General features: G+C 35.7%; 1 protein-coding gene across 9 annotated transcripts in view; it reads right to left on the reverse strand.

Annotated features, from left to right (window-relative positions):
• The window catches only part of fs(1)h (female sterile (1) homeotic), a 638308-nt gene that overhangs the window by 372582 nt on the left and 252280 nt on the right, over positions 1 to 13446 (reverse strand). For all 9 annotated transcript variants that reach the window (XM_069820799.1, XM_069820803.1, XM_069820802.1 and 6 more), the window contains one exon: positions 12409 to 12510. In XM_069820799.1, coding sequence (XP_069676900.1) covers positions 12409 to 12510 — 102 coding nt within the window. The remainder of the gene's footprint in view (positions 1 to 12408; positions 12511 to 13446) is intronic.

Below are 13446 nucleotides of genomic sequence, written 5' to 3' on the forward strand. Positions count from 1 at the left end.
GTTGTGAAGCTCACTTTGTCGTTGTTAAGACAAGCCGAAAGTCTTAAAACGAACCTCTTCTCATTCAAGGTTGGTAAACTACTACAAACTTTGATTTCGCGTAATATTTATAAATGATGGAGCACATCCTGTCATAATGTATATCTTCACAACGTGAACTAATTCATAAAAATTGAAGTCACATTAGTGACGAGCAGCCCAAATTTAGTAGAAATTGATAATACTTTAATCTCTGAAGCATGTTCAGTCTTGACTAGTGTTATTTGCAAAAATCACTTTAAAACGATCTTTTAGAAAGAAACGTGTCTTGCATGTTTTATAACCAATATAAACCATGTTATACTAGTGTATTATTACAGATCAGAATTCTCGTAAAATATCTTTAAATTATACGATTTTATTAAAAGATCAGTCCGCGATAAAATTAAGTTGGCTTTAATCAAACACGTTTTTCAATCTAAGTAGAATGTAATTTGCCGCATGTCAATGCGAGGCATGGTTCTTCAGTTACTGACTCTGCACAAAAACTTATGACGTCACAGCCACTGAACTGGTGTGATTGCGTAATAGACCGAGAACATCGGCGAGTGCAGCACAGAGCTTTGTATTAAAATAAATAATCTTCTCTCACCGTAGTAAACGTGAACAGAATTTCGGACTTAGTTATGATTGTGTTTTGCTTTTCATTTAATCATAAAACCAGCACATACCAATGTTGTGGTTTTATGTAGACCTATTTTCTTTTATACCAACGATTTTGAACTACAGTAGACTAAACAGAAGAAATTGTATCGTAAAACAGTTTACAATGCCGTGGTGTTGTCATTTTTCGTGTTCAGAGGGAACAACAAAAACAGAACATGTATTTCCGAACAGAGAAAAGTTACTGCAAAGATTTAAAACATGGGTGAAGAAAATCAACAGAAAAGGTTTTACACTATCGAAAACTACTGTTGTGTGTTCCAGTCATTTCCGTGAAACTGATTTTGAAGAATCGTCTTTACTAAAATGACGTTTAATGAAAGACAATAGAACTCCTATGAAAATTAAGAAAACTTCTGTCCCTTCACTATTTTTGAAAGGAGAATCTCCCCAAGACAGTTCTGATCTAAGCGCTCCTCTGCTTATAAATGAAAGAAGGTCGTCGAAGAAGCAATAGCAAGTTGCAGTGATGCACCTATAGCTGAAAATATTGACGTGTGTGTAGTTCTGGATGAGGCTGAAAATTCACAGGAGATAGGGTGCGAGACGCAAAGAAATGTGTGTGGTGAATCAAATGTGGTGGGGAGCAGAAACTTAGACATATTTTCAAATAGAAGAAGAAACTTCAAATTCTAATTCATCAGGTTCCGAGGACGCTGCACATGAAACAGAAAGTAAATAGGAAGCCGAAAAGTGTTTTTTTTTTTTTTTTTGTCAGCGTTACAAATTTTGTTTTTCTTCTGTAATATTTGTCATTCCTCTTTTACAAATATTTGGTAGAAACAATAGGACCATTGCTGAAAGTTAATGCAGTGTGCAAGAATGCCCGTAATTGGGAGTGGAAGTTCGAACAGAGATGAAGCATAGCAGTGAGTTCTGCATTATACTTCTACGATATAAGATACAAATAGTTTGAAAAATTTTCAAAAACTTTACAACTATGTTTCATCGGCAAGACAACATTTTATAAAATAATTTCAAAATTCGTAGAACCAACAGTCAGATGTACTTATTTTCAGATTCATGAACAACTTATCAATTCCCTAAAAGATAAAAACATGCGAATCGCGGTGATGGCCAATTTGACTCACCTAGTTACAGTGCAAAATATGTGACTTATAGTATAATGGACCTCGATTCAGATAAGTTTATAGACTTCGTAGTTCTGCAAAAAGGTCTAATTGTACGCGAAACAGCATGCGAAAAAGTTCTAGATCGCCTAGAAGAAAAAATGAACATTACCCTCTTTCTATCAGACCGCCATAGAGGAATTAGGAAATTGATAAGGACCAAATATGAATGGATGGGCTATCAATTTGACATTTGGCACATGGCAAAAAGCTTAAAGCCGCCGCACAAATGTGGAAAGAGAGCATCATAAATCACCTATGTGGTCTTGTGCTAATTGTGAAGGTGATTCTGACAACTTATAAGACAGATTCATTTCTGTATTAAATCATGTTTGTAATATACACGAATGGGGAGAAAGAGACATAATAAAAAATGTGCACACATTCACCCATACAATAGTGAGAGGGAATGGATCGAACCTGGATCCAGCGATTACAATGCTGAGAAAAAAAGTTGTATGTAACCCTGCCCTTTTAAAAGACCTAAATCAGACTGATCAATTTTGTCACACCAGCAAATTTGAATCATACCATAACGAGAGATTGCTTTACACTCATAAGAGAAAACACTTTCCATATGGTGGAATGGTAACAAGAACTATGAGTGCGATAATGGACCATAATTACAGCGTGAAAAGAGATGTAACTGGCTCCAGACTCCAGTACTCTAAAGCCACTAAACGATGGGTGGAAGACAAAACATACAGCTGGAAGCAAAATGCGTGGAGAGAAGATACTATACAGAAAAATGTCTTGGAAGTACTCGTAGTTCTGGTTATCAACTGCCGCAATTCGATGATCCATAGGTTTTAGAGGTTCCCCCAAACATAACTTCGTGCCTAAACCGTGTGACTCAACAACTATGACACAACAGAATAATATAAACCATGTACTAATTTATTGTTGACATGAGATAAACACGTATTTGCAGTCCATTCATAACGAATATTTCACGTCTCACATACATTCACTCACTCAGTGAAGGCGTTGAATTAGGTTATAATGGATCGACATATTAAACCTTTTCAGTTTGAACCCTTACCAAGTTGTTCTAATCACTATGAGTACGAAATTAAAAATGGGTAAGTTATTATTATTATTATTATTATTATTACAGTATATGCATGTGATAGGTCCTAAGTGTGTTAATAATAACCGACTGTAACGTATGAATATATATATATATATATATATATGTATATATTTACTCGTTCTACGCTGTATGTCAAACTGAACTACAACACAGTCTTATGAAGTGATCAGTGGTTATGACGTCAGAGCTTGCAGTAAGACCTTTAATATTTCGCAAACTAAAAGGCGTAGAGCGATGCGACAAACCCCGTTAATCCAAGGATTACTTTAGTAAACATCCTATAATATAATCGAATATGGAATTTTATCGTGGACTGCTCCTTTAACTTCACATCATTATCTATATATCAGCATACATTATTTTTATCCATGCTGCAAACGATTAACAAACAGACATTGCTTTTACATAGCTTAAAATGTGCCTAGCTAGATAAGTTTCCTCTCCTTCTACTTTTCCTTTTTCCTCAACTCCTCCTCATCTGAAGATGGAAGATCTATTGCAATTCTGGTAGATTTGGGTGTCTTCATAAGATTAACTACATCAGTCGACAGTGATCCCATAATTTTCTTTAGAAAATGTCTAACGGAAGAAATATGGGGGTTGGATGTTAGCAGAATCCTTCAGAAAACAACATTTGTAGCAGTTTCGGAAATCTGGTAGTGTTCTGGGTATGATTTTATATATTTGTTTCTTGCTTCATGAGAGTCTTCTAACATCTGATCAATTGGAAGGAGAGCAACAGAATTGGCTACTGATGCATGTAAAAGCACCTTGCACACTGATGCTGGGGTGTAGTATCAGGGGTTTTTTGCTACAAAAATGCGCGCAGTTTGTACGGCACATTCTTCGTAAGCTCCCTCATTGTTGTCACAGTCACATGACAGGGTTCTAAAAATTGTTGAGAAGCTTCCAATTGGGCACTCAATAACTCCTGTGATTAATGCAGCTCAATCTGCACTGTACGAAAATGACCGAGGTGTGTTTCCTTCATTTGTTGTGCCATTACCAGACTTTTGGTTGGTCCACAAGTAAGTTCATTTCAGCTCTTAATCTAGACATCATGTGGGTTTTTCAGTTTTCTCCATTAGTTTTGTGTTCTTGCCATTTTATTTGCTACTTTCTGACAACAAGACAATAAGTTCAAAATACATTTAAACAATCTAATCCACACATGAACCAGGTTGGCAGTTTTAATTTTTCCTTTTATACATTCTCTCTAGTTATTCGTTTGTCGAGAGTTGGCTACACAGATGAACCATGATTGTGTTGAAGGGGTATTGCTTATAGCGCTGCAGACCTTGCCATCAATCATCGTCATAACAAGAGCGTGTTTAATACTGAGCTCTTGTCCTGTATTTGTAGTGACTATTGTTGACTGAAGTGTAGTATCTGGTATTCTATGTAAACCAATTCTTCTAATGACGAAGTAGTTGTTTCCTTTTTTTCCAGTGCTGATTGGTCGGCAATACCTGGCAGAATGTGGGCGTGGATTTTACCTGCAGTTACATAAGTATATTCTTCCCCAATACATAACTGAATTGGTACGAGGCTAGTTAGAACAACATTACTATCACTTTACTGCATATCTATAAAATTTTGTTTATATTGAGACTGTCCACTGGACCCCTCCCAATCTGTACTTGTAGTGACTATTGTTGACTGAAGTGTAGATACCTGATATTCTACGTAGGCCACTTCTTCTAATGACGAAGTAGTAGTTTCCTTTTTCCACTGCTGATTGGTCAGCAGTACCTGGCAGAAGGTGGGCGTGGATTTTACCTCCAGTTACAGAGATGGCAGGCAAGTAACACATATGGGCGAATCCAAAAGTGCATATAGAGTGTTAGTTGGGAGGCCGGAGGGAAAAAGACTTTTGGGGAGGCAGACGTATATGGGAGGATAATATTAAAATGGATTTGAGGGTGATGGAATATTATAGAGACTATATAAATTCTGCACAGGATAGGGACCAGTGGCAGGCTTATGTGAGGGTGGCAATGAACCTGTGGGTCCCTTAAAGCCACTTGTAAGCAAGTTCTTCCCCAATACATACTTGAATCGGTACGAGGCTAGTTAGAACAACATTACTATCACTATACTATATATCTATAAAATTTTGTTTATATTGAGACTGTCGGCTGGATCCCTCTCAATCCCTTTCATTAAATAATACACAAAATTGAAAATGTGGAAAGTCCAATTAATGTTTTAATGACCGAAACCCGCACGTTTACTATTGAACTGGTAGTTTGGTCCAATAAATTCTGTAGTCTAACTTTTGCACATATTTAATTGAACGACAGGAATACGACCTATTTTTAGCTTGTAATATTCGGTGATATGAAGAATAAATATCAGCTTCTTTCCTCCTTTCATAGAGCTCTCCCCACGATTTACGAAAACGCAATTAAAGTTGAAACTATGAAACAACGCAATGTAAGTTGAAACTATGAAACAAGTAAAAGAGAAGACAACCTACAGTCACATATATTTAACTTCAACTGACCCTCTGACTTTGGCATAATCCTAAATTCACCTCACAACTACCCTTAGATGAGTGCAGCACACGCTTGACTACAGGAATATATATACAGAATGGATATTAATCTCTGCACCAAAATAATTTGATAATAGATCATGAGGAGAGATTCAAAAATCTAAAGAAGTTTTTTCCTCCAACATTTACCATTTTAGAGAAAATCATTATTTTTCTATTAAGCATTTGGCAACAGCACGGCTACTATACTCCTTACCTTCCCCTCACCCTCTGCTGTACTCAATGATGCATTACAGTGCCCTCCATTGCAAGATTTATTTAAAAGGTTTTTCATAGTTATTCAATTCAAATTCATGGCTAAATGGTTTAATATGCAAAAAAGAAGAAGATCCAAGACATTACTTATTATGATTATAGCAATCAGCCATTTCTATCAGGCCATTATTGCAATGGAGCAATGCAGATATTGGACAAAGTCTATTTTTTTCTGCTTAACGGTTCTTTATCAAAGGTAAAGCGTATAAAAAGTTTTGTTATATTTAAGGGAACGAACAGGTGAAAAATGTGGAAAAATGGAAAAAAAATACAAATTTTTGTTTTTATGTTCATAATTTTATTTAAACCTTCTACTTTCATAATATGGCCTCATTTCTTATTTGGGAGCCCTTTAAACCGTGTCACATGACGTTTAAATGTCTGCTTGCACGTGCTTCGTTGCCCTTTAAACGAGCTGTCAGCTCTAAAGTTTATGTTGAGTTTTGTAATTTGAATAAAGCGGGCTAGTTTTTTTTCTGGCGTGTATCTAGTGAAATTAAGTTTGTTGTCACTCCTGAATACACTATCAGCTTGCCTGTCAGCCCTGCAAATACTTTGTTTTGAAACTGTGAACGGCAAAATATTGTTTGTGGATCGTTTCTTCTCGAGTTTGTGCGTTTGTACGTGAATATTCATACTTGTTTTGCTGATTTCGTGTTATTTAGGATGTTATTAAAGTTTTACACTAATTTTGTATTCAATTAGTTGTATATATTAGTGTGAATAAGTTAGTATAAGTGCATTAGGTTAGGAATCGTCACAATAACATTCAAGACCACGTGTATAACTCAACATTTAGCATTTTAGGCATAGTTTTAGTTTTCTAAACATGAATAGACTAAGTGACATTCATAATAAGGGCAAGAAACGATCAAAATATGCTAATAGGGCTAAAAATTTAGCAAATATAAGGTGGAAGAATGCCAAAACTATTGTGGAATGTGTGCAACAAGAAAATGTGTTAGGCCTAGTTGGTAATAATGAAGATCAAGTGTCAAAAGAACCAAATAATAAACAAAGTGCTAGTGAGATAAAGTTGATAAAATATGGCAACTTGCAGGAGAATTCAAATATAAGTGCCCCCCAGTGTAGTGAAGACTACACATTAGTGCATATAAGTTTGTGGAGTGAACTGTATAAAGGAGTAAAATGTGGTGAATGTGGAATGGATAGTGCAAAAGCTGAGCTTACTGAACCATCAGGCTTTGCATTTAAAGTGATAGTGAAGTGTTATAATTGCAACACAGTGTTGAATGAAATGTATACAAGCCCTAAGGTAGGTAACACTGAGTCAACTCGACCTCCCTTCGATGTAAATAGGAGAATGGTCAACGCCTTTGTTACCATGGGAAAAGGACACTCTGCTATGGAACAACATTGTATGGCTATGGGTATGGCAGGTTTGAGCTCACCATCCTTCAACTCTCACCTGATAAAACTGACGGAAGAAAACAAACTTGTTAGACAACATGTGTTGAGAAATGCTCACTCTGCAGTTAGACGAGCTCACATGGAAGTGGACAGTTCTATTAGTGATAGTGATGTTATAAATATTGGTGTGTCATACGATGGTACATGGATGAAGCGTGAACATACATCAAAGTATGGTTTAGGTTTAGTCATAGATATTTTAACAGGGCTAGTGTTAGATTTTGAAATAATGTCAAAATATTGCAGTACTTGTGAAAAGACAGAAAAAAAAATGGATGTTGCAAGTGACGAATATAAACAGTGGTATCAAAGTCACAAAGATGCTAGTGTTTGTGAGAAAAATTTTGATGGATCTTCAAATGCCATGGAGATGAAAGCTGCAGAAATTCTCTGGACCCGGTCCATTAGGTTGTGTAATATGAGGTACACAACCTTATTGTCTGACAGGGATGCAAAAACACACCATCACCTTCAGCAGCTTCAAGTTTATGGTGAAGGCATTGACATTAGAAAAGAAGAATGTGTGAACCACGTTGCTAAGAGAGTAGGTAAAGGTCTACAGAATATTGTTAGGGAATGGAGAGGGACAGATTCCTCAATCGGAGGCAAAAAAAAGGGAAGTCTGACTGCAGAAATGATACCTCGACTGCAAAATTACTACAGAAAGGCCATTATTGATAATATCCCCGATGTAAACAAGATGAAGAAAGCCATCTATGCAACATTTGACCATGCAATGTCCACGGATGACAAGCCCCTGCATTCAAGATGCCCTAGTGGTGAAAAGTCATGGTGCTTCTTCAACCGGGCCATTGCGAAGCAAGAAGCTGTTCCGAAGCATGACTTGAAAACCATGAAGACAGTGTTGAGACCTGATGTTGTGGCTAAAATCATGCCAGTGTACTGTAGACTAGCTAGTGATGAACTTCTTACCAAGTGCAATGCAGGAAAAACTCAAAATGTGAATGAAAGTGTTCATAGTGTGATATGGCGGAAGTGCCCAAAAGAAATTTTTGTATCAAAAAAAAAAAAAAAAACTTGAAGTGGCTGTTACTTCTGCTGTGACTGAATTTAACATGGGTTGTACAGCAAACATTTCCATGAGAGATTTAGTGTCAACAGTGAAATTATCTCCTGCAGCATACAAAATTGGCAATAGGAGAGACAAGCATCGACTGCAGCAAGCGGCTACTTCAACCAGTGAGAACTTCAAAACAGGCAGGAAGAAGCTACGTTTGTCAAAAAGTGTCACTGAAAGTAGGAAAAAGCAGCAGGAGGGGTCAACATATCAGGCAGGAGGGTTTTAAGCAATTTCCATAACGTGTAAGTACTCAAACATAGTGTTGTACTTTAAAACTTGATTTTCTCCCTTTTAAATTTTATTACATTTTAACATGTTCAAATTGCTCCATATGATGCATTTCTTAACCAATTGTGATGAAATTTTTACCACAAGCCCACATTACCTAAAGGAAAAAGACTGTCACATGGATTTTTAAAATATTTATTATTTGCCAAGATATAAATTGATTAAGATGCATGAAATTAATTTTTTTCTTTAAATTGGCACTCACCCAGTTTTGAATTTTTTTCTCAGAAACTAAGAAGTGCTAACTAAAAATCATGTGATAGATGTTTTATTATTGTTAGAGGAACTGTTCTATATTTTTTTTTAATTAATAATGTTAAGCGTTCATCGTGCAGCATTTTTTAAATATTAATTAGTATTAATTGGTAAATAATTAATTTCTTCAAAACTAATCAAGATACATTGATGAAATTTATAGGGATGTTTTAAATACACATCAGCACTCTGTGGTAAAAATTTCAGTCAATTAGCATCACAAATGCATAATTTGAATATTTCACCTGTTCACTCCCTTAACATGTAGAATCACCTATGTTGGTGCATCAGTTATCTTCCACTCTGCATACGAAACTTCGTCCACACTCGAAATTTGTACATATATGCAAAATATTTTTTATGCATTCGTTTAGAACATTACAGGAAACATATTGTTGTAAAGAGTATAACCCCACCATCTGCCACTTTTTTGGTAGCTATGCATATACCTATATACACAGAGGATTACACAAAAAAGCAAAAGATAATTTTTGCGAAGAAAAAACGTGTAACTACAAGTTTAAGTTTAATGACGCTAAATAAGTCAGAAAATAACATACATATCTGTATAATTTTAAATTGCAAAAATTATGAATTATATTTATAGGCCCTATACTTCGATCACATCCGAAAAATTTCAGTAAATTGAAATCTCTTACTTTGGAACGTTATAAGAGGCACTAGATTCTAACTTACAAAATGTATTAGTCACAACAATTACTAAGACATTAGTATACAACAGATTTCTCTCAGGGAAAGTCTAAAAATTGAATTTCGTCACGGATTTTGGATCACTGTGCAATTCACAGTGTGCCCACAATAATTCTACCGAGGACAGAAAAGACAGAGAAAGCAGACAGTTTCACAGTGGCATAATAATTATTATTTAGAAAAACTTTATTTGCTTCGGCAGAAAGAGATACCTTTTATAGAAAAAAGCTGAGAAAGCCTTGAAAGCTCTTTTTCCGAAAATATACTCCATCTCATATGTCTAGCTGATGAATTGCAGAATCACCAAAGAAGAATAAGAAAAAAAAAAAAGAAGAAGAAGAAGAAGTAACAAGTTCGTATCCAGACAGAGACAAGTTTATTTTTAAAACATCAAAAAAATTTCCTAAAATCTCCCTCCCAAAACCGAATTTTTAAGGATGTAGCAACAGATCTTATTTTACCTCCACGACTGGTTTTGACCACTTGGAGATTCTGGATGTATGCCACTCACTGGATCTATCTACGCCAATAATTTGAACCCATGTGAGATAATCAGCACTATATCACAAGACAAAGATGCTTCAATTCACAAGGTAAAAAAACTCCAGACCCAAGAATAAATCAACAATAATCTCTTATTTAAAGAAGCACATTACATCGTTTCATCAGAAGCAACTACGAACTGAAGAACAGAGATGAAACACTTGTGTCATCCATTGCGATCGCTGAAAGTACATAAGTCCGTTGCTGAAGCACTGAGAGCCATAGGGCTGGCTGTTAGTGGAAAGTGTAAATATGTTATGAATGATAATGGAAACCTAGAAAAACTTAAATACATCAGTGATGTTCTGAAACGTGAAAATTCTACTGTTACTGAAATGAGGCTATCCACAATAGCATGTTTTAAATGTGCTTCAATAATTTCGGTGGATTTACATGATCTTTTCCAAAGATGAAAAAGGTTCTCTCCAACAGGAGGCTGACTACGACAGTGGAGAACTTGAATAAACATCTTACAGCATCTAATGAAGAAAAGTAAGATTAATGCTTAGTTTCTGTTACCTGTACATACAAAGTTATCTACGATTTAATGTGCTGATGTTTAAAATGAGTTTCTGAAACAACAGTTATTATCAGCTTTACAGTTATCTGTGCTTCAACTGGTAACTGTGCCTTAGCCTGTAATTACTTGACTGTTAGTATTGATTCAAACATATACTGACATGAGGCGCATTGCACAACTGTTTCGTAAACTATAAATAATAAAATAACATCAAAATATAGTTTAAAAATTTTGGAGTTTTATTTGCGTAACTTACAGCAAATGTTCTACCCTAGATCATATATGTAACAGATAACTCCTCGCTACGTTAAAATCGGCAGCACTTTGAAGAGAACAACCGCCAGGACAGCCACCCGTCCGCCGTAAATGAACACGAGATGGCAGCACAGTCGTTAATGCAATTCAAATGGGAATTATGACGTGACTCCTTATGTAACAACTAGATGTCAGCGTAGTAATCCTGACAAAAGTTGTTAACCTCAAAGCCTATAAGCCTGACATATCTGTTACATATATGATCTAGGGTTCTACTTTCTATGACATATTAGGATAATAATGTGTGTTTGTGAAGACAATACAGAATATCTCAAGTCTAATTTCCATCATCGACTTCTGATTTTATGTTGTTAGTCAATAAATATATTATTCTTAGGTCCTCTACAAATGCCAATGATATTTTTGGATCCGAAAAGTCCATTTGAACACATGAAAACATTCATAAGAATAGATGTGAATTATTTTAATATGTTTAACAATATGATGCCATAGCCACCACAGCTAATACGGTTGCAGTTTTGTAGCAGAAGTTACACCTAGATCTCTCTCCATTATAGTCATGTCACTGTTATTTCCAGCATGAGTCTTCCTCTTTGCTTACGCTTTAGGAAGTGAAGTCTGGGTAGGTAGCATCATTTGCCATTTTTGTTCTTTCGTTGCCAAACTACCAGACGAGGTATCTATTTGCCACACCATTAAACATTATCATGTCGTAGCTCTCATGATGATAAATCAAACGCACTGTAATTGAGCAAATAATTGAGTGGCAAATAACATCCTCGTGTGCTTTCCGCAAATGCAAACGAAAGAGCCAAAATGGTGGGCAATTATATTTATTTATCAAGCCTTAGGAAGTGCATAACGTCATCAGCAGTGAATGACAAGATGCACACGTTTAAATGTAGTCGACCAGGAACGTGATTGGCTGCCGGAAATAAGAGCAATGGGACTGTAGTATTATTTACCTCGATAATCACGCCAAACACCAACAATTATTGTATTTTTAATCCTGTTATGATTGAGATGACAGTGTACATGTACATCATCATTTATCACACAGTTCTTTAATTAAAAAGCTTTGCATCTACTTGTACAGAGCTCACTCTGTACCTATCAGCCATATCAATGAAAATTTCTGCAAACAAAAGTAACTAAAAAAAATCACTAACAAAATACTAGTGGAAACATCTATGGACGACAATAGATACTGAACTTGAAGTTACCTCAACTGTTAGTTACCAGCGCTGATAAACATACTGCACTTTTAACTTTCCAGAAACTCATGAACGTTACCAGTGCAGTTAAATTTATAAGAGAAGTTCAATAACTAGAAGTTAACTGATGTGTACCAGAAACCGGGCATAAGTGCTAAAAAGTGATACAGAGGTGTATTAAAATTACTATTGACTATTTCACTGTCGTATTTTTCAACTGATATTTTCGTTACTTCACTGCGTATTTCCGGAATTTTAAGTATCTATTTTAACCAAAATAAATGCCAGAAATTCGGGACTCCAGTTATAACAAAGCAATTATCTCAGAACCTTGTTCATTCTGTGCACATACCTTAACTGTTCCGAGATCCATGGGCTTCTTGATGATGTCATGGTAATCATGCAATCCCAGCAGTTCTGCATCAACTGGCTTATAGAATGGCCATGCATATCCCTAAACATATATATCAAAATTTAACACAGATATAGATATAGAGATATATATATATAGATATAGAGATATATATATATATATATATATATATAGAGAGAGAGAGAGAGAGAGAGAGAGAGAGAAAAACACACACGCACGCACGCACGCACAAAATGTTCTACCATTTAAACTGAATTTTTGTATTATATATTATGACAGAAAGTTTACAATCATCATACTCGAAACAGAAAAGCATGGAAATCTGTCTGTCCCTCCCTCACTCAGAAGACTTTCTCTATTTAGCACAGTTTTGTCACATTGTTTCTTAAAGATGAACAATAACATTCTGCAATACTCGTACACACAGATCTTCATTAATTGTGCTGCACAATTGCATAGGATGGGCTCTGAGTTCCATTAATATTCTTATTATTCAACAGTCCATCTTTCAAGACTCAAAGGACAGAACTGTGATATAGCCACACTTTTTCATACTCATGGCAATGACTAGTTGTTGGACAGTACAGATTCATGAAACATTACATACAGAAAATTGAGGTCTGTGTTATATGTGTATGGTCAAACTCCATCCTGCATCATCCACAACATGTGCATTGGAAGTCCAGTACCATAAGAAAGTTGTTTCATATCATGTACAAGTACCAATTAACAGTGACTATTTTGTATACAAAGGAAGGTCCTATCATTGCCATGGGTACAAGCAGATTTATTCCAAACAAACTTTTCTCCCTGCAATTGTCTCTTTCATGAAGTTCTGTGGTCGTTCTGCAGCCCAAAATTTGATGTTCTTATTGACAGCATCCTTCAGGTGGTTATAAGCCACAAGTTGCAAGTTAAGCCAGGGAAAGTTACACCATTATCCTGTACAAGGACAAATGAAGATTCGAACAGAAATTGCTGAATAGAGCAAGAAGTGACGAGAGTTCGGCTGCAGCT

The sequence above is a fragment of the Periplaneta americana genome, chromosome 3, assembly GCF_040183065.1.
Source record: "Periplaneta americana isolate PAMFEO1 chromosome 3, P.americana_PAMFEO1_priV1, whole genome shotgun sequence".
Classification (NCBI taxonomy): Eukaryota; Metazoa; Arthropoda; class Insecta; order Blattodea; family Blattidae; genus Periplaneta; species Periplaneta americana.